Source organism: Trifolium pratense, linkage group LG1, assembly GCF_020283565.1.
Source record: "Trifolium pratense cultivar HEN17-A07 linkage group LG1, ARS_RC_1.1, whole genome shotgun sequence".
In the NCBI taxonomy this organism is placed as follows: domain Eukaryota; kingdom Viridiplantae; phylum Streptophyta; class Magnoliopsida; order Fabales; family Fabaceae; genus Trifolium; species Trifolium pratense.
The window spans coordinates 27,719,462-27,746,267 of NC_060059.1; the positions used below are offsets into that span (position 1 = coordinate 27,719,462).

The 26,806-nt window shown below is 31.9% G+C and overlaps 4 protein-coding genes across 5 annotated transcripts; 1 reads left to right on the forward strand and 3 right to left on the reverse strand.

Annotated features, from left to right (window-relative positions):
- Positions 1 to 290: 290 nt before the first annotated feature.
- LOC123903207 (L-aminoadipate-semialdehyde dehydrogenase-phosphopantetheinyl transferase-like) lies at positions 291 to 3,222 on the reverse strand. Its single transcript, XM_045953135.1, has 4 exons — positions 3,045 to 3,222; positions 2,568 to 2,957; positions 1,587 to 1,758; positions 291 to 556 (listed from the first exon to the last, which is right to left on the reverse strand). Exons 1-4 carry the CDS (start codon positions 3,158 to 3,160, stop codon positions 368 to 370), a joined length of 867 nt encoding a protein of 288 aa, XP_045809091.1. The 5' UTR covers positions 3,161 to 3,222; the 3' UTR covers positions 291 to 367.
- Positions 3,223 to 6,832: 3,610 nt separating this feature from the next.
- On the reverse strand, positions 6,833 to 9,521 carry LOC123903048. Its single transcript, XM_045952911.1, has 3 exons — positions 8,611 to 9,521; positions 7,466 to 7,620; positions 6,833 to 7,275 (listed from the first exon to the last, which is right to left on the reverse strand). Exons 1-3 carry the CDS (start codon positions 9,254 to 9,256, stop codon positions 7,021 to 7,023), a joined length of 1,056 nt encoding a protein of 351 aa, XP_045808867.1. The 5' UTR covers positions 9,257 to 9,521; the 3' UTR covers positions 6,833 to 7,020.
- Positions 9,522 to 13,090: 3,569 nt separating this feature from the next.
- Positions 13,091 to 17,066, reverse strand: LOC123891564 (LON peptidase N-terminal domain and RING finger protein 3-like). The gene is made up of 5 exons (XM_045941443.1): positions 16,794 to 17,066; positions 15,466 to 15,520; positions 14,633 to 14,742; positions 13,837 to 14,110; positions 13,091 to 13,149 (listed from the first exon to the last, which is right to left on the reverse strand). Exons 1-5 carry the CDS (start codon positions 17,064 to 17,066, stop codon positions 13,091 to 13,093), a joined length of 771 nt encoding a protein of 256 aa, XP_045797399.1.
- Positions 17,067 to 20,740: 3,674 nt separating this feature from the next.
- Positions 20,741 to 25,060, forward strand: LOC123887270 (disease resistance protein RPV1-like). Of its 2 annotated transcripts, XR_006801418.1 has the most exons (5): positions 20,765 to 21,149; positions 21,769 to 22,310; positions 22,959 to 23,155; positions 23,497 to 23,781; positions 24,252 to 25,060. XR_006801418.1 is itself a non-coding variant. In XM_045936557.1 (3 exons), exons 1-2 carry the CDS (start codon positions 21,082 to 21,084, stop codon positions 22,193 to 22,195), a joined length of 495 nt encoding a protein of 164 aa, XP_045792513.1. In that variant the 5' UTR covers positions 20,741 to 21,081; the 3' UTR covers positions 22,196 to 22,310; positions 22,959 to 23,519. The 2 variants fall into 2 exon arrangements, 1 of the variants encoding a protein (XP_045792513.1); XM_045936557.1 differs by lacking the exon at positions 24,252 to 25,060 and having other exon boundaries at positions 20,741 to 21,149; positions 22,959 to 23,519.
- The last annotated feature ends 1,746 nt before the right edge of the window (positions 25,061 to 26,806 follow it).

Consider the following 26,806-nt stretch of genomic DNA (forward strand, 5'->3'; position numbering starts at 1 on the left):
TTACTGAGTATCAATTCTGCTGCTATTTTGTTTGAACAAGGCACATTGCATGTCCTTGCCTTCAATAGGATTTAATAGCCCTGTTGTAGGACAAAGTGTTCCTAACATTTTACAGCTAATTGAACCAAAAAAAAAGCCTTGTTATTTTTGGATTTCAAATACTCTTTTCACTTGCTACTTCTTTCCCAAATTATAAATTGTTTTGAATATGTACCAAAAAAAAATATTAAATTGTTTTGAATATTTCACACAATTTAAGAATGTAATCAAGTTTGCATAGAAAAGAGAAATTAAAAGATATTTTACAAAATTATCTTTCGTCAATGTTTTTATTATATAGCATTTCTTCTTAGATTTACAATAACATCTAACTTATGTGTTCACAATATAATGATTGCTGTAAAATTGAAATAAGTTGTTCTACACTTAGTTCCACAAAGTCTACATTTGGAAGATGAAGACCTATATTATATTCCTCTTCAGTAAACTCTACTTTTTTCAATGTTGATTTGTAACTAATATCAGCTGATTTTGGAGGACCTCTTGCAATCGCCACCTGTAAAACACGAAAAAAGAACTCAGTTTAAGATACGAAAGTTTAAAAGTAGAAGCATAAACTTTAGAATTCGTCATTTTAGTGGTTCTGTAAAATCTACATTTTGCTTTCACCTAACTGAAACTTTAGAAATAGTTGGTTTATAACTTGGTACAAAGTATGAGAGATTTTGGATTAAGATTCCACATAAGCTAGGTATATTGCTGCTCCATATAATAGAGTAAATTAATACCCTAAATCGTTCCTAAGATTTAGCACTTGCATCAGTCAAGTCCCTTTGTCGAAAGTCCAAAATCTTCTCTAGCTTTACCAAACGTTGATCATTTTGGTCGCTCTGTCAGTTTCAGACTTTCAGTTTGTTAACACAGTTGGTAGAAGCAGATTGTTACTGCAGCAAGTCAAAATGGAACACTTTTTCCATCAAATTTTCCATAGGGAGCCTCCGAAAAAGAAACCATCATGATGTTAGCCATATCTCTTGCTTCTAATTCATTCAAACTTGGAAGCATAGCTATGGAAGTATCAAGAGAAGCCATTTATAACAGGGGCAGAGTTTTGTTAAGCTGACTTCATTCTTTGTTCTGAATTCTGATAGTAGTCTTTAAGTTTTCTATTAGATACTGCAAGAACTTCTTGTGATGAATTTTCATCCAAGTCATTGTGTTTGCATGAGCGCACACGTGTCCAAATTTGCATGAGAATGCATTCAATATCAGCTGTTTTAAACCACCTTAATAGCCTTCATTGAGCAGTCAAAATTTATTCATCCCTTGTACCGATTTGAACTCGAAAATCGAAATCCAGCAAAATGGTCATGGCTAAAGTATTCCTTTTGTAGAACTATATGATCCACCATTCAATAGAAACATTATCATAGGAATCGTTCCTATGTGTGTAAATTTCATGCCATTATGATCATGGCAGTTCCCCTTAATTTTACTCAAGGGAAAGGAAATGAAATGCTAACAATATTGAATATTGATGCAAAAACAATGGAATATCTATCTACCAGAGTTAATGAGGAACTCACACAGTGTCTTTCTCCAAGTTCAATCAACCAAAATCTCCACAAAGCCATAACCTCCCCATCCATTGTAGCTGATATATTAGTCCAATTCGTGTGAGAAAACTCCACTTTGTTCAACCCTTCAATAAGTCCACTCCCCATGGCTTTGACATATGCTTCTTTTAGGCTCCAATACCTGCAAAGCAAATGCAGCTTTAAATTTTACCATGTCCCCCTATATGGTTCAAAGAATCATGTGGCATTCTACTATAGTTTCATGCTAGATAACAATATATCATCAGATCAGACACTATCATGATATGCATAAAAAAAACTTGAATGTCTACTTCATGTTATGCGTCAAGGAAAAAAAAATCTACTTCATGATATTTTTCTGAATTATGTGACAAACTGAATAATAAAACTGAACAGGAGCATAAATCCACAGCTAAAACCTAATTGGGCATTTTTCATTAAGGTTATGAACATAACATAACATCTCTTTGAAAATAAGCTAAAAAAACATAGTCCAGGCTTTAACTGATGTCCTTTCTTGATTTGCAATCATGTAAAGAATGTAAATACTGATATTCTATAAATTTGGACAGAACTAATCTGAATTCTGAACCACAAACATTTATATCTAGGGTGCATTTGATCTGCTACAAAATAAGGGACTATACAATACAATTTCAGTTGTAGTGCATTTGATTTTAAAATTGTTTCTGAAACTGGAGAAAAATTGAAATTCTTGTCTTTCGCTAAACCACAAAACAATTTTTTGTCTTAGGTACAAGTTGTCTAAAATACTTAAATAACCTTTTGTCTACCCAACATCGTACAAGAGAACAAGTTGTTCAATACCTTAAAAGTTAAAAGGTTGTCCTATGTTATTATGTCATGTGTTATTATATTATATCTAGTACTTATCTTTTGCAAATCGAACATCTTGTCTAGAATGATAAAAAAGCACAGAATGATAGAGTATAAGCAAAGTGTACATACTTGTAAAATTCAATTAACACATGATTAGAAGTGCCGGCATTGATAATGTTATCCCATTCCAAACTCGAAAAATAGGATGAAAAAAAGCGAATGAATTCTGCAACAGTTTCTCCTTGAGGTGGTATATCAAAGGAAACAATGTCTATCCCCACAAGACATAAAGGTTCAGATGCTATGGCCACATAATCACCATGATGAGATACATTGAAATTAAAATTTGGGAATATTGTAAGACCCAATTTATCATAATCTAACAAATCCAGAAAAGGTTTGTTTTGTGAAGTTCGTTTAATTATGAATGGAATATTGATTTTGATGAGATCATATAGAAGGGTATATTGTAGCATTTGACTGATAAGTGCTCTTTTTCTGTCTTCAATTTTGAAAAACCTGGCAGTGGCAGAGACAGTGAGCAACACAACTACATGATCATTGTTAAATACTTAAATTGATTGATGAGAAGGTAGAAAGAAGTACCTGGTAATGGAAGAGTGTTGTTGGGAAGGGAGAAGGGAAAGAGCGAAAGAGAACTGAGTGGGTTTTGGATTCCATTTTGATATGTCTACTACCCATCTTCTCACTCCTTCCTCCATTCTTCTTTCTTTCTTTCCAAACCAAACCAAACCAACCTAAAGTCAACTCACACAGATTCTGTATTAAATTTGTGGAGTATTAATTACTCCCTCATATCGCAACGAAAAAATTGTAGCACAATTTATGTCGTTTTATACTATCAATGAAGTATTTAATATTATTTTTTTTATTATACTCTTAATTATTTGTTACTCTCTCTTATTTCAATTCTTCAATTTATTATTTTCATATCATAAATGAAAGACAATTTTGTAAATCAACTCATAATCTCTTTTTTCCATACAACATTGATTATTTTTCTTAATATGTGTAAAAGTGTCAAAACGACATATATCGTGGTACGGAGAAAGTAATTTTTTTGTTAAGTAGTGGCTAGACTCTCGCACATTTAAATGTGAAGAAATATGGAATACGGGGTTCGAACCCCGGCCACTCTAATGATGTTTCTGGTAGCTACCCTTTGAGCTACACTTATGAGGCAAATTAAATATGTTTTTATCCCTACATTTTGGTACACTTTTAAAAATTAGTCCCTACATTTTTTTATTATATTTTTAGTCTCTCACGTTTTTGTAGTTTTAAGCCTCTTTATATGTGTTGGCCTCCTGGGCCGAGGCGGGCCGGCCCCTTGGAGAGTTCTATGGCCTCACCACTTGACCAAATATAAAGGCTTATCCGAATCGATTAATTATTTATATTTCATTAAATTAAATAATTTTGCAAAGGAAATTGGAATTTTAAAAGAGTTTTATTGTAAATGAGATTGCATACTATTTATCATTATCATGGGTGTTTGTTATCATCAATGGTATACTATTCTCAATTTTGAATAATGAGATGAGATTCCACATTTTCGCTCGTTTCCTAAGGATACTTATTATATTTTGTCCCTCTCGTCAAGTGTTTGGCTCTACTTTTCTTTTTTTTTTATAATTGGCTTTACTTGTTTTTTTTTTTATATAATGATGAGGGCCTAAGCCCAGGCTCTACTTGTTTTGTTCATGATGTTTCTCCTGGTTGTGATAGATTGTCTGCAAATGTTATTAAACGTGTATTTTTGGGTTACTCCGAGTTCAAAAAGAGTATCAATGTTATTGTCTATATGTTTTTGTAGATGTTACTTTCTTTGAGGATGTGTTTTTTTCTTTTTATGATTCATTGTCTATAAAATCTCAAGATAAAATACCACTTAACACTTTTGGTATTGAAGTTTAGTATTTTCAACGTCAAAATTACGATTTTATGGGACAAAAATGTAAGTTGGGACAAAATTAAGTCAATTAAAAATTGAGAGACAAAAAAGTTTGATTTTAAAATAAAGAGAGTATTTTCGTTGGTGTCATAAAGTTAATGATGAGTTTACGTGAGAAGAAAAGAATATGGAAGCGACTAGAGGTAGGAGAAGAGAGGAGTTGAGCGTAAGTTTACTCTATGGTTTAGTTCAAACACACGGTTTCACCATACGCCTTTCTATTTTTCTCTCATGGAACACCTAATAGTAGATTTTCGTCCATCCTTGATATATATATCTAAAGATTGGTACAACTCGTGACCCATCAAAAGATTTTGTTCCTGCTTCCCCCACTGCGTTTTGCCTCTTTTTTAGCTTTTATATATATATATATATATATATATATATATATATATATATAGGGGTTGCTAATTTACTCTCTCCCCCCTATCCCCTTCTCCTTCTTTGAATGTTTTCCATGTATATGTAAACACTAAACAAGAAAGGTGACAACATGGTGCAAAAGAAATATTGGAGAACGAGCAACAATGGGGGGTGGAAAGCACAACACAAAATGAAAGATATGAACAATCAAAGCTTTATAATTTAAGGTGATGAATAAAATGTATATTTTCCAAGGTAGAAGAGGAAAATAGTGCTCTAAAAATTTATGACTTTACATTCCCATTAATAGGTTTTGTGCGTCATGTTTAAATGATTTAAATTGTACAATATATTTTTAATATTTATAGTATGCTAGCAGCACACCCTTCTATGGGTGATATTCAGATTGATTTCACTAAATTATGTAGACTCTAAATAAATTTAGTATGATTCATTTGAATATCAACCAATAAAATAATGTATGTTAAATAACATAATTGTGATATGACAATACCATTTGACTTTTGATCCATGATTTTTTTTTTTAATTTTATTATATTATATATCCAAAATAATTGCCATTAAAATAAATTCAAAATAATACACATGATAGGCAAATGGATAACAAATTGCGCTACTAATTTTTCTTTTTATAGGATCAAATTACCTGAACTAGACTTGGCTAAACCCAAGGTATCAAACTTAGCTAGACAGATCATACAGTGGACACACTCTAAAAACAAACAATTACTTCTTGACGGGGACACATGAACCACCAGTTCATGCCGTCTGCCATCAGGCAACACTTATACTAAGGACAAACTTATCAGAGAATGTTCTAAGTCCTTACAAGCCCTAATTGTCCTCCTATATAAAATTTGCCTTAGATGCTTAGTCATGTATGTCTTATCTACCCCTAAATACTTCCCATCTTCGACGCATATTGACTTCATCGTCTGAGTGTCTACATGTACCACCATCAACGACCACCAACAATTCATATTCAACGACTCACTATCAGCCTATCATCCAGATATCAAGTCCAGAGAAGATTAGTTTATTTTATATATATATTTGAAATACTTGCAAGATGTAGAAGATTGCCAATGATGATATCATATACACCAATTACCAAAAAAAAAAAACTTATTACATTGACATATGATGTTTGTATTTTATGTCCAAATCACAATTCACTAACTAAGAACATCTCTTAGGCCTACAACACTTATCTGAGATTGGTGAACCGTATTAATACGATGTCTTGGAGATAGGAAAATTTCTTTTAGCACACCCCATGTTTCTCACACATCGTGCTGATCAAGTCTTCTGCACCAATTAAAGGCCTGTCAAGTGGATGACAAAAAAATTCAAAATTTTCCCAAGAGATCTCCGGGGAGCGTTAAATCTTAAAACGTTAGTGAATTTAAATATTTTTTACCCATCCATTACCTAAATAGCAGTCAGAGATATTTTAAATATTTAGCAGGGCTCACAAGAAAATGCAGGAGGTGCCAAAAGAAGCTCTCTGGAGATGGTCTGTGGCTCAGTCCAAATCCGATAACTGTAATTTTATTTGGGCCCCAAGGATTGCCTCTCCAGACAACAGTTGGATAATTTCTCAATTTATCTCTCAATATTGTATAAAGATGTTTTCTCTCCCCACCCCCCGTGATTCTTTTATACCCCTTGAATTTCCAAAAAACTTCGGTTTATAGAAACCGAAGTTTTTTTTGCCTTGAAAACCGAAATTTACTCTGAATTTGTACTAGAAAAAATTCGGTTTCTGCGAACCGAAGTTTTTTGCAAGGGCAAAATCGGAATATTGGGAGGTATAAAAGAATCACGGGGGTGGGGAGAGAAAACATCTTGTATAAATCTATCAAAGCACCTTTCAGTAAAATAAATAAGGGAGGCGAATTTAGAAAATAACAATAGTTGGGAGTGGGGTGGGCACACCTACTTTTTTGGTTTTCTACTTTAGGTGTTCCATTTTTGTATTGAAATACATACCCCTGTATTTCCTTTTAAATCATCTCTTATGCTATTGTCGAAAAAAAAAAAAAAAACTCTAATGCTACTTCACAATTAAAAGGATAAAATTACAAGTTTACACAGGGCATTTTACTTAGAAAAATGACATAAATACCCAACTTTGAACATTTTGTGTTGGCTATATGTAAGCTTCATAATTCATCCATGTGAGTGTTATAGTTGGACAAATGATCATGTGAAGAGTATATCTCATTCAATTATCATTCTGAGCATATATTCCATTCTCTCTCTGTCCCTACACATGCTGATCAAGTCCAAGTATTTCATTGCATCTTTAGGTGAGAGCCCTTCAACAAGGAACTTTAACAACCCACTATGTGTTGCTTGCATCACATCAAAACATTGCTCTAGTGCTCTTTCATCTTGCTCTCTGCTCAATTCCACTGCCTCCATTAATGGAAGTAATTCCAACTCCTCTTCCATGAAGTGTTGTTTGCATTGTTCCTAAAAGGAAATTGGACCCAAGATATCTATTAATTTAATTTAGACATCAAGTTCATAATTTTAGTAAGATAAACAAGTACAATATATTTTCCTATTTTAAACAGAAATTAACTATTAAAACTTCCCTTTCACATACTACAATTAGATATTCTAGAAGTTTTTTGTAGGGAATTAAATAATGCTTATTTACCTGAAATGAATTGAGCCTAGTAGAAAGATTGTACAAAGCCTCTCTGTAATTGGAACTTCCTGAGTCTAAAACCTCAATAGATTTGATGATTTCTTTGATGCCATTCATGATAGGAAGGTCCCTAGCATGTTCCTCCTTTGCAGCTTTAGTTAGCCCTGCATGCACATTAATTAACTTTGTTCATATGGCCGGAGTATTGCTCCAAATGCAAGCAATCTAATCTCCTTTTTCTTAATGTGCTTGCTTTTGGGTGAACCAAATACTATCAATGCTGAAATCCTAACAAACAATTAAATTGCTCTTTATGGTAGTGTATATAATACTAGTACTTACGATAAATACCACAAAAAAACTCACATAAATGGAAGATCGTGGATCCAAACTCTAAATTTACACCGCAAGCATGCAGCCTAACGATTTTGGCATTTACCAGTGTATAGGACCAATAGATCGTATGTATTTTAATCATAAATAAAATATGTATCTAAGTGAAATATAACCACTCTTTTAACAATTATGCTATATTTACCGTGTAAATCTAGACTTACTACCCTGATATTTACTGTAGTTGGATACTGATACACACTATATAAGCAAAAAAATTTGTCATGTTATACTTTTATAACAATTTATATTAAAATTAAATTAAATTAAATTTTAAATGAATTTTACTTACTTACAAGATACTAATGTCAAATAAACACTAGGGTCGTACTGTCAAAAAAAAAAATAAACACTAGGGTACCGAAAAATTTACCATTTCAAATTGAAATCTAGCACTACTCAACTTCACTAACCACAAACTCAACTCAACTTCTATAATATTTTTTTTTTTCTATAATATACTTCGAAGGTGTACAAGTGACATAAATATTTCATCATACACAAATAGATATGTGCCATTTGGAATAACTTATTTTTGAGTTTATGCAAATATATAAGTTTTTACGTATTATTATAAGTCGAGGTAGTTTATGAAAAAATAACTTATATAAATACAGTTTTCATTAGTGGAACTTATAAATTAGCATAAAAACTTATTTATTTGCCTAAACTGTTTTGCATAAATTTAAAAATAAGCTATTTCAGACGAGTCCATATACAATAAACAAATAGAAATTGTTTGGTGTTATTTTGCTGTGTACCTCGATCAGCACGATCAAAAATAGGGAAGATGAGTCTTTCTTCCATTTGAGCATGCTCCATCATCAAATCCAACAACTGAGAGTAACTCCTTCCAAATTTCCTCACCTCCATCTTCCAACTTCCCATTTTCGGATCAACGGCCTTCTTCCCTCCACGTGTCGCCAGATCCTCCGCCCATCTCACCAACCTCTCCACATGCCACGTCACACTCTTATGCTGCAACCGCGTCACCCTCACCATTAACGACACCGTTCCATCCTCACTCTCACCATCACTCAGTACCACCGCCTTCGACGATTCTTCCGGCACCGATAAATCCGGGAATCGCGTGTCGATAAACCGTAGAAGCGCATCGCGGGAGCCTGACTCGAAATCCGACTTCATTGGAACAGTAATCGAATTCTCCCAGTTGGATCGTAAGCCACGCGCCGTCTCATTCGGCGGTGCCGGCAGCGAAGGTCTGGAAGATGAAACAGTATCGGACGAAGTAGTAGTAGTATTTTGGAGAATGGCGAAACGAATGTATGTAGAGAAAATACTGTCCGGCGTGCCGTGTAACCGAACGGTGGGGTAGACGGTGGCTCCGTCGTTAGGTAAAATCTCCGCCGTGAGTGTTTCCGTTGAATTACTTAAACAGTTTCCCATTGAATTGAATTGAATAAAATAAAATGAAAAGGTTTGAGAAGGATTAGATTGTAATTAATTAGTGTTTGTGTTGATGTGTAAAAATGAAGTGATAGGAAAGTAGAAGCAGTTGTAGTAAGTAGAAAAGTGAGTGAGTGAGTGTATCTAACATGTGGGGTTTGGCTTAGAGTTGAAGCGATGAATCATGTGAAATGGTGATATAGTGTGAAGTCAAGTATGATCTGTTAATGTCATGTTTTTTTGGGAGGAAACAAACTAGATTCCTTCGCAAATTGAACCAATGTTATTGTTATCTATTTAAATATTATCGTATATAAAAAAGTATTTTTCTAAAAATATATAAATATAAATATTACTCCTTTTGTCCCAAAATATAAGAGCTATATTGTTTTGATCATATTTTTTTTAATAATATATAGATATAAATATTAGCATATAAGATCTTGTTTGATTTATTTTGATGAATATTTTCAAAAGGCAAATGCTAACATGTGCTCCAAGGCACATTTTAAGGTGCATTTAATTAATTAATATCTCACTTAATTGACTTCAAAAATAGTAATAATCATCTTTATTAATTAAAACATATGATCCACTATATTTATTACCCATTTAAAAGAATTGGAAAGACAAAATTATGATATGCTGCTAAATTTGATTTATGATCACACGTCTAGTAATACGACCATAATTATATGCATCCAATTTTTTTTGGTTTGTTAACAATCAGACTTATAGTATTCCAGGTAATACTAGATTTATGCTAACTTGTGTTTTATGTTTTTCTTTTTCAGTGAACAAGATCGAGTATTATAGTATTATGTTGTAATGATAACGATTATTACTATTATTTAGCTTTCGAATTGCTAATATGTTTTACAATTTTATAATACTTACTATAATTTAAGTTTTTTTTCAACTTAAAAAAAGGTTTGACAAAAAAAAAAGCTTTGTAGCAAAAAAAAATTGACCAAACGTGTGATCATACATCAAGTACTTGGCAAGTATCATATTTTTCCTATGCAATTTTTTTAAATGGGTAATAAATATAGTGAACAATATCTTTTAATTAATAAAGTTGATTATTGCTATTTTTGAAGTAAATTAAATGAGATATTAGTTAATTAAATGCATCTTAAAATGTGCCCTTAGGGCACATGTTAGCGGAACCCTTTTCAAAATATCAAATTTTTATAATTTTTACTAATAGAGAATTAAAGTTATTAGTGATCAAAATTGTGTGTCGACATACATGTATTAGTCAAACTAACTCTTATATTTTGGGACGGAGGGAGTATCGTATAAGATTTTGTTTGATTTGTTTCGATGAATATTTTTAAAATATCAAATTTTTATAATTTTTACTAATAGACAATTAAAGATATTCATAATCAAAATTATGAATTGACATACGTGCAATAATCGATGATTTTTTATATTTTGGATGGAGAGAGTATGAAATAATTATGTAAACACTCCAGTACGCATCTTACTTAGATATATACCGCTCGCTACCTATCTCTTTTTAAAAAATTGTCCGTGTGCAAATTTTTTATTTTTTACTTTCATCACCAATTTAAATTAGTTTGGGGCATCAAATGGTTCCAACCCCTACGATCGTAGTTGTGAGGATCGAACCGTGGTCCTATTCTTTTGTTTTGTTTGAATATTTTAAGTTTTTTTAGACAAATCGGTGTAAAAGATAAATCATTTGCATATCCTAAATAGATAAAAATTAAAAAGTGAGAATCTAAAATATTGAAGGGACATAAACTTGACTCAGTCAAGCACAACAATAAATAGTAAACAACCCAAACAAGTATAGGAACGATATTCTCTGACTTTATGGCGGGAAAGTCAGGTGACTTTGGGTCTATATTGTTTGTCTGATCAATCCTGTGGTCCATATTATGCCACGTGTTCTACTTTTTATTTTCTTGGTGGTAAAACATCTTAACAAAAACGAAAAAAGGAAATAAATCTCAGATCTCCTTCCGGTCGGTCTTCACCGCCGCAGTGCTTCGTTGCTTCTATCGTCGTTGTGCATCCAACCGATAGTTTCACTTCACCGCATGGGTTCTCTCAATTGTTACCTGCTTGAACATTGAACAGTGCCGCTGGTGGGTCGACGGCGGAGCGACGAGAGTTTGATAGTTTGTTTCATTGTTCCCTGCTTTTTTTTTTGTTAAACTTAATTGTTGCTAATGTTTTTTTTTTTCTTTTTTCCTTCTGACCATGGTTTTTGCTGGTGGGTCGACGTGTTGCTGATACAGGATGAAGTAAAAATAAAAAACATGTGGCATAATATGGCCCACAGGATTGATCAGACGAACAATATAGATACAAAGTCACCTGACTTTCCCACCATAAAGTCAGAGAATATTGATCCACAAGTATAACAGGCACGCACGATAACCTACTACAATAAAGTGGTGTAGAAACCAAAGCATGAACAAAACCAGACCCTTATGAATTTCAAACCGACGTGAATAAATGCGTTTGAGACATATATGAACAAATTTAGATAACCTAAACTAGAATGGGTTAAACAATTTAATTTCCTAGTTCCATCACTGGGTGCATGTGACGGTGGTGTGGAGGCTCTCGTCGCACCACCACCGTGTGTAGCTACATCACGACGGTGGAGTTTAGATTGGGATGAAAAGGGGTGGTGGTTGTTTTAGGGTTAGAGAGAAATTTGAGAAAGGTTTTAGAGAGAAAGAGAGAGATAAAGTGAGAGCATTTCCTCGGAAGTCCTAAGTTAGTGAGTCTCCCTTTCTCTTTTTAAGAAATTGCCGATGTGGAACTTATTTCTCTTGCTTTGTTTGAACAGGTGGAAGTCCTAAGTTTGGGGAGCAAAATTTAGGATAGTGATTTATTCTAGTGGATGTAAGCTACCGATTATAGTGATTGAAGTCCATTTAAGATTAGAGGACAAAATTACTCTGATTAAGATGGACTGAACTAACTTACATAACTTTTTTTCTCTTCTCTATTTTACTTTTCTTAAATTATTTATAATTTAGCTTCTTCTCTAATTTATGTTTTAAATTGAAATTAGATGTTGCCTTTAAAAAGAGGCTAAAATTATTGTTTTAATGTAGATTTAAAAAAAAGAAACCTTGCAGTTTTTTAATTGTCTTCATATATAGCTACCTTTTTAATCTTTTTTCGTCATCTTGTTCCACATGCAAATATGCAATGCAATTTCTTGTATTTTTTTTAGTTTATAATAGAGTTGTGGATCGAACCTAAGACCTCTATCATACTATTCAATTCCCTCACTAGTACATCAAACCTAGTAGCTTGCACTTTCCTTAGATATATCCAACAAATTCTTCCTCTCACACGAGCCGGTTTTTCATATATACTCATTAAATGTCAAATTAATCTAAGAAATTTTAACTTGTGCTCGATCAACATTCTAATCTAACCACAAAATATACTAAATCTAATACGCTATATTTCACACTTAATTAAAGGTGGTCATAATTACCAGGTTGCATGGAAGAAACTTGCACTTTTGACAGTGATTAGCGAAGTAGAAGAACGCTTCAAATTCGTCAATGGAGTTTTGAAAATTGCACACAAAGCAGCCCTAAAATTTGATAGAGCCAATAACATGAAAGATAGAAGAAATATAGAGTTAACGCTTGTGAGTGCTTAAATTAAAATTGACGTTGAAGAATTTAGAGCATTTTATCTTGTTCACTAATTAGAGAAAATGGCACAACGGAATTCCAGACTAAAATTAAATCTAACCTAACCCAAGAAAGCTTCATCCCCAAAATCGCCCAAAAATTGAAAACAAACGTAACAAATTCAGAGGCATCACTAATAGCCGACTGCACTGCGGTCACTAAATTGCTGACTGCACTGAACCCAAATCCTCACTAACAACCACCATAAACACATAAATATACTATGTTTATAACTTAGATATAAATTTTGAAAATAAATAATTGATTCCCAACGATATTCAAACAGAAATGTCACATTAATAAAGCAAATGAACTCAAATGTCATGAAACATACATAAAATGAACACATAAATTTCTTGTGCCAAGAATATTTAAGAGTCATAGATCTTAACACCAATAAAGTAAACAAAATAAAACATAAAGATAAAAACCCCAAAGCATCCAATTGATCCAATTGTACCGGTCAACAAACAAATCTAAGTAATAATGTAACAGATGACACATGCAAGAGAAAACATAGTCTCTCAACAATCTCCAAAGAAACACAATGAAGCTTTTCAGGTAGTCTCACTTTTCCTCAGCATAACTTGATGATCCTGTTTTATATATAACAAAAGAGAAACAACATGAGATTATAGATTACATCCTAAAAATTAAATCATATAACATAACATAAACACTTCAGCTAGCTGTTGCAAATTGATTTACATCCTAATAATTTGTAATAGTAGTATAATTTGACGATATAAATTAGGATTAGATCATAATATCATTTTATACAAAATTATACTAATAATAATGATGATATATAAAAACAAATTAGTCATATCATATCATAAAATATAATATACCAACACTTATGATAAAAAATTGACATACATTCATCAATTATTCTGGAAGATGGAAGAAACACCCTGACTAATCCCCTCATAGTAGCATTTTTTCCGCACGTCGGGCATTTACGACGTGACAGTAGTGCAGGTGTGATGCACTTCCTGCAAAAAATATGGCCACATTTTGTTGTCATTTCCTCCACAGTAGGCTGCATACATATTGGACATGTTATGCTAGGCTCTTTTGGAGGTTCAGGTGTTTGATTTTCAGGCTCAAGAGTTTCCTTGTTAGTATCAAGTGACTTTGTGGCATTTTCAGTCTGCAAAAGAAATATTCAAGTAAAAATTAAAATATAAACTCAAACAAACCTTTGCAATTAAATTATGTTCTTTATATGTTTAAGGCAATTGCTAGACATCAACAACAACAACAAAAATAAACATATTAATACATGTTATTCCCTTCCTCTTATTTTGTTTGATGTTTATGATTTTGACTTAGAAATTAAAAATTACGATGAAATTTTTATTTTGTAAAAGAGAATGCAATTTTTTAATATACCCTTCATCTCTTTTTTTGTGGTCAAGATATACCTTCATCTCTTCTAATCCAATTTATGATAATTAACAACTAATACTATTATAAATTGTATTTAATGGTCAAACGTATAATAAAAAAACAAAATTGAATATTTTGTCAATTTTATAAAATGACAAACAAATTGTGACAAATGCAATAAAATTCACGTATATACCATAACAAAGAAAGACAACCACCGTACCAAAACAATTGAGATAGGAAGATAAGAAGAAAAAAATTAGGTACATAAGAATTTTATTACCACTTCACTGGTGCCTCCTTCCAAACTGATATAAATAGCATCAATTGGTATGAAAGAGCTATCTCCCTCCTCTCTTTCGTGCATAAAATAAGTTGGCATGGTTTGATTTTCTGCAAAAATCATGAAAGATAAATTTCTTAAATAGACTATAACAAAAATAACAAAAATATTCAATTTATTATATTCCTTTAATTTTTTTTGAATGACATATATATATATATATATATATATATATATATATATATATATATAGTTTCATTTATATATCCACCGATTGTAAAAAACTATTTTACACATGCATCCAATCAAATCATGACATGTAGACATTTGATGCTATATTTTAAGAGAAAATAGGACACTCATCAAAAGTGTAAAATAATTTTACACTATCATCTAGTAACAACTATGTATTTTAACAAATCACTCACTACATCCTACTTTAATGGTATGATATGAAAGAATAACTTGTTCCTCTTTGACGTTAGTATAAAAATAATTTACACTGACAGAGAATGTCCATTAAACTCATATTTCAGGAACAAATCTATAAATTTGACACTATAATATGATTTCAATGAATGCATGCGTAAACAAGAAATTCACAATATACAAGTACTCAAGAAGGGGTACATAAGTAATCACAACCAAAGGCCAAACAACTATTTATATCACGCTAACTTTCTTATTTAAAAAAGTATTATATGATTTTGTAAATTAGTCAAAAACATAAAAAATGAAATGTAAACAATCAAAATTCATATAGAATTGCACAAATTTCAGAAAGTTCATTTCCCTTTGCCACTAACAACTCGTAGAAAGAGTAAGATTGTTACCCATATTTGAGGCATGTCCAATTCTTCTACGTGTTCTTCTCGAGTTTGCTACGGCCTAAGTTAAAAAAGACAAAATCACAAAAAGAATACATGTTTTAGCAAATGAGTCTTAACCATCCACAAAGACTATGGTAAATGTAGTCATGATAAAAATATTATTAATTAAATAATTAAATGATATATAACTTTTTATATTGTTGTTTACATATAAATTATAACGCTTAATTAGTATTTTGATCCCTTAAAGAAATTTTAGGCTTTACGATGGTCCCTTAAAAAAAAAGAAATCTGGATTGGTCCCTAAATGTGAACCATTGGATATTTTTGTCTAAATGAGAACCATGGAATCTTGTAGGTCTATTGTTCTAATGATAAATGATCAACACCTAATTTTTTCCCTTTCTTCATCATCTTCATTCATTTGTTCAGTTGTTCTTGATGTTCGTCTTCAACATTTCATAAACTTAACCCATTTGGTATTGGTCTAGTGATATTGGCTTGGGTCCTTAGAGTATACTCCTTTCAAGGTCTCAAGTTCGATTTCCCTGGTGCCAATTTCGGTGGGTTAAGTCCATACAGAGCAAAAAAAACTTTGGCTTTAAATGGGGCCCCCGCAAGTGGACGGTGGGATTGGTTCCCTTGGATTAGTCGGTCATAGGACCGGATACCAAGTTTCAAAAAAAAATATAAAATTCAACAAAAAAATTCAGATCTTCTAACATTAATTTTCTGAGCTTCATTCTTCTTCCATCTCTATCTTAATCAAACTCTGATTTGGTTTTTGATTTCCCCTTATAGTTTTTTTTGTCTAAATTTGTTTATTGTTGAGACAGATCTTGTTGAGACAGATAGTTAGGGATTCATGTTGTTCGGGAGGAAGATTGAATGTTGCAGGGTTGTTGTTGGGTTAATTTTTTTTTAGCAGATCTGGATTTTTTTTGTTTGAAGATATCGGTTTTTAGGGAAGAAGATGGAGAAATAGAGAAGAAAATTAGTTGATAATGGTGCATTGTCAGATATAATGGACATTCAAAAATTCAATGCTTTTTTCAATGAGATCAAACGGTTTAGATTAAAAGAATTATTGAGATCTATGGTGGACCAAATTTAATGGTGGTCCACCTAATCCATTTGGTGTTAAAATTAACGGAAATGACCACTGTGACTAACGGTCATATAGTTAAGGGAACAATCCAGACTTTTTTTTTAAGGGATCATTGTGAAACCTAAAATGTCTTTAATGGACCATTTAACTAATTATGCCAAATTACAATATTGTTTTAAATTGATAAATATAAATTGAAAAAAAAATAAAAATGGATGCAAACCTCAGCAAAGTCTCTTGACGAAGTTTCAATGACATCATCGTCATTTTCAGCATAATCAACCACGGGAACTTGTATTCGTTCAGAGGGTCCCTCTCCTTGTGAAGACACCATAGCTGGTAGTCCCGAAACAGCTAGCAATTGTTCAGAGGGTCCCACTCCCTGTGAAGACACCCAAGTTGGTTGTCGTTCAGAGGGTCTCTCTCCATGTGAAGAATCCCAAGCTGATAAAGTTTCATTTCTTCGTATGTTACTCCTCAAATTCCGAAAATTCATCATTGAGCAATTCTGCCCTAAAATATGAAGATCGAATTAAGGAGGTCATTTAAAATTCAATTAATAAACTAGAGAGTGAATAAGAAGAGGAAAAGAGAATTGACACAAAAAAACATATTTGAAAGTGATAACTACAATGAACAAAAATTTTGAGAAAACATACACCAAGGGGAGATTGGAGAGATTTTGAGAGTGAAATAAAGAGAGTTTTGGGTTCCCAATTTATAATGATGGTGAGAAGTGGGGAGAGAAGAAGAACTTAATAGTTTTTTTTTTTTAATTGTGGACACAAACAGATAGAAATAAACAAATGACAATTATGGACACTAACATTTTTTTAATAAGAAAAATGTTGTTTTTGTTAATATTATTATTAATTATTAAAATAGTTACTGATTTTTGTTTATATAATTCATCCATTTCTCCAACGCCAAATTAGATATATATTTATGATTTTTTGACGGTATAGATATTATATTTATTATTATTGTTATTATTTATATATTTTTGGAAAGTAGTTAAATTTGCCTAAAAGAAAATATATTTAGGAATTACTCTCTCCGGTCCTTAATATAAGAGGAAGTTTATTTTTTAGATTTATTTAAAATTTAATATATTTTTTTGGTCAAGTAGCCTAGTGACTAGAAAACTCACCTTAAAGGTGAATAAGTGAGTGTCTCGGGTTCGAACCCGGGCTCCTGCACATATAGTGCGATATCCCTACCAACTGAGCTAAGCTCACGGACCATTGAAAATATAATATATCTAGTCTATATAACAGGATAGATACAGACTATTCTCAATGAATCTAAAAAACAATCTTCCTCTTCTATTAATGACCGGAGGGAGTATTAAATATATTCGCAAATTATTTAATCTATTAATTTATTATATGATATTTTTTTATAAAATTTGATATTAAAATTATTAATTTATTATATAATATAGTAAGTTTGACAAATTTAAATGTATTAATATTCCTAGTTAGTATTTTTTTAGCACTTATTATACTATTCAACGAACCTAAAATGTTGGTATTTAAAAAAATTAGAAATTTTCAAGATAATAATAAGTGCTTTAAATCCGGTAAAAGAAATAGTGCTTTAATATTTGTTTATAACAATTAAATATTTATTTTTGAATAATTTATTCTTTTGTTTATAAAATACCAAAACAACTCAAAAATAAATTGAAAATTCATTAAAAAGTATGAAATATTCCATCCCTCATCGAATGAGGTTGTGTTTGATTGTGAAGAGAAAATGAGTAGAGATAAATATATTAGAAAGATAATAAAAAGACTTAAATGGATGAATAATTGAGATAATCTTATGTGTTAGGTGTTAGAGCAAACCAATTGATATATGGTAGAAAGAAGTATTTATTATATTTAAAATATATTTATAATATGTTCACATGGTAAAGACCGTGACTGGAGTCATGGCCTCTAATGACTTTAGTAATTGTAAAAATGAAGATGATCCTTACTTCTTTTGACCTTGCCGAATAAACGATCTAATATTTAAAATAGTACTTGTAACACTCATCATACTTATCATTATTATCAATGTAAGCCACCTTTATCATAAAATTAAAATTGAAAAGTGATAACCATTAATGAATTAGTTTAAGTGGTAAGGATTTTTTTTTGGTACCCTTAAGAATGTAGTCAGGAGTTCGATTCATGCCTCATGCATATGGAGAAAATTTGGTTGGGAGAGCATAACCCACCTTGTGTTGTGCCCCACAGATTATCCGACGGAGATTAATTATCGTTAACGGGAGAGGAAACTTCGTACCAATATTATTATCTAGATAGTTCTTGATTTAATTTTACGCCAAGCCAGAGTTTTTCTATAAATAAGCACAGTATTATTTTTCCCCAAATGATAACGTGTGATGTATTTTATTTTTTTTTAATTTTTTTGAAGAATTTTTTTATTTTTTTTATTTAATGTAATTTCACTCTTGGTTGTAATGAAAATCAATTTTGCTTTTGTCTAATGTTGTTTGTCTTTCTTGCAATTTTTGCTATGTTTTGTAACAGACGTGTTCGCTCTTTAGAATGCGAACTCCAAAAGATTTGTTCGCTTTGTACGAAGTTGGCGAAGGCGCGTACTATTTGTGTATGAAGGTATATATATGTTGACGACAGTCAATTATATGTTGTTTTTAGCAGTAATTTAAGTAGTTTTAACAGCAATTGAAGCCCAAAAACAAGCAAATACCTGGAAAAGTGAAGTTACTTGGCCAAGAAGCAAGAAAAGTGGAAAAATCAGCAAAAAAGGACAAAAATGTAATAAAGCAGCACAACCATCGTAACCACGATGAATCTCAGCGTGGCGCGATGAGAAGGCGGTTACAATTGAAGAAAATCTGCAGAAAATCTTTTCCATCGTACCACGATGGCTTGTCATCGTGGCACAATGATGACTTGAAAAGCACGCAGAAAATCCTGAAAAATTTTTTCATCGTACCACGATATGATCCATCGTGGCCACGATGAGGCAAAATTACACGCCATCGTGACCACGATGGGTGCAATGGACGCGCAGAAAAAGCCCAATCCCTGCTGAAAAACTATAAATAGAGCTTTCTTCCTCCACTATTATTCATTCCAAAATATTCAGAAATATTGAGACCTATTCAATATTCACTTTAGAGTTAGGACAACTCTAACGAGGAGACAAGGAGGACAATGAACTCCAAGGCTAATAAGGTTCTTTTCTTTTTGTCTTTGTAATTTATTTTTCCTAGGTTAGGTGGAGTCCAGGAACTCCTTACGAATGCTTGGTTTGTAATTTATACAATTTGGGTATAATTCAATTGCTTTCTTATTGCTAACTCTTTTATCGTCTGATTTTATATTTATTTTAATACTGATCACATTAGAATAAAATCTAAGGACCTAGTTGATATCGCATAGGAAACGAAGCAAGTAATCCCGAACGAAGAACGGCATGCTAGGGCCAACACGAAACCATTAAATTCAGTATATGAGGTCTTAGTATAGGATTAGAACGCACGATAATTTCTACCTTACAGAGTTGCTTCTAGGTAAGTAACTAGTTTTAGGCACACGTGACAGTTTATGACACACGGAGTCACTGAGGTAATGATACCAACGTTTTTAACAACAAAGTGAAACTTTGGGGCGATGATGCTTAAATAGAGTAAGAGTAACTACTACCTAGGCTCTGAATAGTTTGTAATAGAAATAGGGAACAAGTGCTTCTGAACCTATTTTCAATAGTCTAATTCATGATAGAGGGAAACAAGGGAATAACCACCAAACAGGAGTAAGTGATGAATCCGACCACACTTAATCACCCCGTGTGGTCACACACACAATATTTATTTTCTGTCATTTAATTTTTGTCTTTAATTTCTTGCAATTTACTAATTACCCGCAAAGATATCTTTCAAATAACCAAAACGAATGCAAACTATCTATATTCCTAAGCGAACTAGTAATTTTGGCACAATCCCTGTGGAGAACGATAAACTCATCACTTTATTACTTGGTAGCGATTCTGTGCACTTGTGCACTTGCAGAACCACCATCATACTCATATGTATAGGCACCATTCGCCACGTAGAATGTCAAATGCTGGGATGCGTTCGCATTGTGCGTAGCGACTCAACAGTCGTATTTTGTAACATTCGCTACCCAATGTGCGAACTGAGTTTGCATTCTAAATAGCGAGGAGTTATTTTGATAATTTTAAGGGGCACATGGAAAATGATGGGGCGTCAAAAGAACAACTCTAAATAAAAATGAAATGGGCCAAGTTAGACATGACGTGAAGAATTGGTTTCTGTCTTCAATTGCTTAAAAAATACTTTAAATAGCAGAGTATCATGCTTAACCTACTGTCAACCAAATTCAGCAACTATCAAAGGTTGTAGAGAATCTTCTCCTTTTCTCTACGCTTCACTATCATAATAATTTTCCGATTCAATCCTTTCATGTCATCCAAAGCAGGAGGAGAAAGATGATCAGCTGATTTCAGAGATGAGTTGGAGAGAAGCGCTTCCAGAGGCTCCTGACCTCGCAGGAGGATTTGTAGTTCTAAATTCAAGGTAATTTTCATTGTTGCATGTTATTTGACATTATATAACTAAAATTATCTATAGCTAAAATTAGAATAAATTGACCAACAATAAATTGATTCAAGTTATTATAAGATATTTAGATTTTTTTTTTTTGACAATAGATATTTAGATCTTTTAAACAAGTGATTAGAGGTTGATCCAGATCTCTCTTGCTGTGACTTAGATCCAACAGAATCAGAGAGTAGTTTGAAAAACAAGTGATCTAAGATTTAGATCACTCAATCAATTCACTTGTTTAAAAGTTTCAATCTAAATCACTTCTTTAAAAGATCCAACATAATCAATTGAATCAATTCAAACAATCTAAACTTAATCCAACAGAATCAGAGTACTTCTAATTGTGCAACTAAATTGGAGTTGCTTAATTTTTTATTGATATTTGATAGATCGTAACATTTTACATCAAGTTTAATTAATTTATATTCAAAGCATGCAATGCAATTTATTAACAAATTAATTAAGTTAAAATGCTGTAACTAATGCAAATTATATTATAATTAATGTTTGAAACAGATTCCTTATAGAAAGTTTTTTAAAGTTAAGAACTATTTCTATGTTCGCCTTATCTTTGGACTGTTTTTTGTAGGAATGGAAGTGAGGAAGTCAAGGATATTGTTGAAAATGCTACATGTTTGTTTGACATGACAGACTTGTACATTGTCGATGATCCTGTTGGAATCAAATCTCGAATACGAGATATGATTCAACGGCTAAACATCCAACAATCAAATGATATCATGCCACTAGGTTTGTGGGGCATGGGCGGAATTGGTAAAACCACAATCGCGAAAGCGATTAATGATAAACAGATGAAAGTGAATGAATTGAGCTTTTTAGTTGGCATGCATAGTACAATTGTCGCTAGCTCAAAAATATTCCTAAAGATCAAGTACAACAAAAATGATAGGAACAAACTTGGAATGCATGATTTGATTTGTTACGAGACATGGGAACAAACTTTTGGTGATTTCTCTATGTCCTCAGTTCATTCTCCATTCAAAATGAAACTATGAACATTTCATCCACAATTTGTCTCAGTTGCTCAAGTATCAAATATTGGAATCAATTGCAACTACATTACATACTCCTACATTTAATTCAATGTTATAGTCAAGTGCATGTTTACAGGTTTGGCATACTCTCTTTGTCCCCCCTTGTATGTCTGTTTGTGTGTTTACCACCTCATTTGAATTATTTTGTGTTTAAGTCTATAACAATACATGTAGCTGTAAATAATTGCTTGCTGCAGGTGTAAAATACTTTCAAATTAAAATGATGAAATCCTCCTTAACATATTTATTTTAATTGTATTCCATATTCTCACAATTTTGCTCAATGTTGTCTAATATCAGCCATGGAGGCTTCATGGCAGATATCAGTGGTGGGTTTTTTCCGCCTGACCAATTTTGTGAAGGATTGAGGTGCCATACTCAGATATGGCAGCGCATATGTTGGCCGGTATGGCAGGTTGTTGGCTCTCTGCCATCCGCCACCAACAGCACTGATTTTGCTATCAGTCATTAATAACTTACGTGATACAAATGCGAGCATGTGGAAGAATTATCTTCTTTACATCTTTTTTTTTTTGAAGATATACTCTTATTCTTATAGTCAAATTTAGACCAGTTTGCATCTTTCATGCTAGTGTAATATCGGATTTACAAGTAATTCATGAATATGGGTTTTGGCAGCATGTATAGTTGTGAGTTGTGACATTATCTTTATGAACTTGGTATTTAAATTTCTTCTTTGATGAAAAAGAGGTTTTTGGTGCAGGATGAGGTCATATGAAAATGTTTTCAACCACAAAATGGATGATGAAAAGTTCAAACTCCCGGTTGGTTTTCGATTCCATTCGACCGATGAAGAGCTCATAAATCAATACCTTGTCAAGAAGGTTAATGACAATAGCTTCTTTGCTATAGCTATCACAGAGATTGATATGAATAAGTGTGAACCATGTGATTTGGCCGGTGAGTTTAATGTTTTTTTATAAGCAGATGTTAGTTTCTTACCATATTATATAGTTGTCATCATAATTTCAAAAACTACGTCTTGAAGATATTGTTGTTGTCTTAATTTAATGGTTATATACCTACTCTTAATTAATATGTAGCACCGACACATCATAATGTGTCAGGAGTTTTTTTTTTTGAAGAATAATGTGTCAGGAGTTGCGCCGACAAGATAGTAATAAATTCAATCATTTTATTTTCTCAAATTATTATCGGTATTGATGTGTCAATTTTCTGTTATGTGTCTGTTTCAGTGCTTTATATATTAATTATGCTTTCCATATGTTTGGTTTTTAAAGAGTTAGCTAAAATGGGAGAAATAGAAAATACCCAACTGGTCAAAGGACAAACAGGGCCACTAATGCTAGCTACTGGAAAGCCACTGGCAAAGACAAAGAGATTATCAAGGGAAATGAATTAATTTGGATGTAGAAAACACTGGTTTTCTACAAAGGAAGAGCTCCAAGAGGTGAAAAAACCAATTGGGTCATGCATACAGACTGGAGGGAAGTAACACAGTTTCTGAGCAGAATCTCTCCAAACAAGTAACAGTTTATGAGCAGAATCTCTCCAAACAAGGAACGGTAATATTCCTAAGTTTTTTATATACTTTTTTTTTTCTTTCTATGTTTTCTACTCTAGCAAAAGGTTAACCTTTTTTGGTGCATGTTTGGATAGATAGTAAATTTGATATAATTATTGTGCACTATTGTGATTTTGCCTAAAATTACACTTTAGAGCTTCAACAGAATATTGGTGTCACCACCATCAAACTTGTCGCTATTCCAAACATGCACTTGAATCCGTTTGTGACAGATTATAAAAAGTGATTTTGATTTTCATGGAATTTTCCCTCACTGTTGTTTTGGTTCGCATGGAATTTTTAAGTGGGATTGAAGTCTGTTTGTGAATCCAAGCAAATATTTTCAAAAAACTTAACAACCTATGGTTAATTACCTTATTAGGAATATTTTATCTTTAATTGTTGAATAAATGATAATGTGATATTAATATACTTGTCAGTTAAATTTTGAGCTTATCTTTATTTTTACAGAATATGGATGTCAACGGGTTTGGTGCTTATTCCCTAATGATAGTTATCCAGATTGGATAACCTTTAGTTCTAAAGGTTCTTCTGTAACTTTTGAAGTACCTCAAGTGGTGGAGTATAACTTGAAGGCAATGATGTGCATTGTCTATACTTCAACCTCAAATAACATAACATCAGACGGCCTCAGAAATATGTTAGCGAAAATTACATAAAACTACCATTCAACTTTTTAATAGAGGCATTAATCTCCTTAGAAGATGAGGAGGGGACGAGAGTAGTATCATGTATACAATCCGGTAACAAAGTAGACGTTGCTGTTTTTGAGAATGGTTTTATCCTAAAGAAGGTAGCAGTTTATCCTGTAAATGATACCAGATCTGAGGAGTTGCATTCCTTTTAATGTCAGAGCGGAAGAGGTAAGAAATCAATGGTGTTAGCCGTGAAAGCTTCATGTCTGGTGACCATTCAATGCAAAAAGTTGAAGCTTTTTCTGTTTTTCGTGAAGAGACACCATATCTTCTTCCATTCAACCAATGCTAGTAAGGGTTTATCGACAACTCTTTGTTATATATCAATTAGTTATATTATAGATAAATGGAAGTTATATTGTAATACAAAATATGTATCAAAGTTATTAGAGTAACTAATAAGATTGTCCAAGGTTACCTATATGTATCAAGTCCTGAATCGATTATGTATCTAGTAAGAATTAGAGAAAATAACCATTTTGCTCCGACCATGTGAGAGACATTGTCACTATGGTTCCTCAATGTATTGAAATTACAAATATATTTAGTTGTAACTATTGTGACCACACCTTCATCCAAAGTAAATATGATTATTTAAGTTGAAAATAGTGCAAATTAGTAGCAATATGATTCTTGGCCTCATTCTCTTTGATCACTTCTACTCTTTCCCTTGTCAAAACTGGCCCTTCTGTTGGTATTCCCCTTTCCTCCTAACTATTTTTCCTTCTTAGTATGATAACTTTGTTTGATTGAGATTTTGTTTGAATCCATGATGACCCTTTACTTTTTCTAATTTGATTTTTGGCTTCTTTCTGTTTGGGACATTGTTTGGTTAATGAGAATCTCAGGTAGTCAATGTTGTGTGCTTATTGCAAGGGGTATAATTTGAACCCGGTATTTTGAGATTATAAAATTAATATCTTACCATTGAGCTAACACATCAAGTGCAAAAGTTAAAAACTGTTGCACCGTGAGTTGGAGATCAAACCTTGACCACTTGAGCGATGTTTAGAATGAAAAGAGAACAAATAAAAGAAATATAATAAAAAAGGTAGAGATCGACTTCAAAATTAAAGTACCATCTTGTCCTACAAAGACCAGAAATAAGGTTTAGTAATGAAGTTAAATAAAAAAAAAAGTTTTATTAATTAACCCGAAAAGTTTAAGTTTTCAGAGAAAATTGAAGCTGAACTTTTCATATAAAACTAGTAATAGATTCGTGCTATCGCACATAATGTAACAGACAGTTAAGATTTGTGAATAGAAAATTATAGCAATTACAATTTAGGTGTAAATGAAAATTATAGCAGTTATTTTTTAACCTCATTTAAAATATGTATGGAAGTTTTTTTTTTTTGACGAAAATATGTATGAAAGACTTTTATGTTGAACAGATCTCCATATCCATGCGTGAAACTTATTTTTTTTTTTTAACTAAATCCATGCGTGAAACTTGATCCTTGGCATAATTGTTTTTTTCCAATTATAGTTATGGTATTTGTCCATACTAATCCTTGAAATTTTTATCAATGATAATTTGTCTCGTATACGATAGTTAAAATTTATATGATAATTATTTTGAAATTTTGATCAGTGATAGTTTATCCTGTATATGATAGTTAAAATTTATGTCAGTTATAATTTATCCCGTGTAAAATAGTTTTTTTTTTTTTAAAAAAAAAAAAATAATAGTTAAAATTTATCTCCTATATGATAATTTTTTTTTAAAATTTTTATCAGTAATAATTTGTCCCGTATATGATAGTTAAAATTTATATCAGTTAGAATTTATCCGTGTAAAATGTATAGATTATATTCTATTCCAAAAATATGTATAAAATGAGAGGGAAATGAGAAGTTATAAAGACTATAATTCATGAGATTTGAATTCAAATTTCAAAGGACAAAACTTACATGCATTTCCATACATGCATTTCTTACTTTTCCTCTCACAAAGAGGTAGTTTTTTTTATTAAAAAATAATTTTTTTTTAATTTTTCAAAATGAAAGAACACAAATAACTACCTCTTTGTGAGTGGAAAAGTAAGAAATGCATGTATGGAAATGCATGTAAGTTTTGTCCAATTTCAAATTGTTCTTTGGTGGGATAAAGAGTTTAATATGAGTATGACTCATTGGGTAAGTGTATGACAAAGTTGAAAAGATGACAAGACTATTATTATTATTATTATTATTATTATTATTATTATAATCTTATATGATGTAAGACTTCAATTACAAATTTGGATTCCTGAGATTACCTTATAATTCACGCATCTTGTGATATAAGAGGTGATTAATTAATTAGAT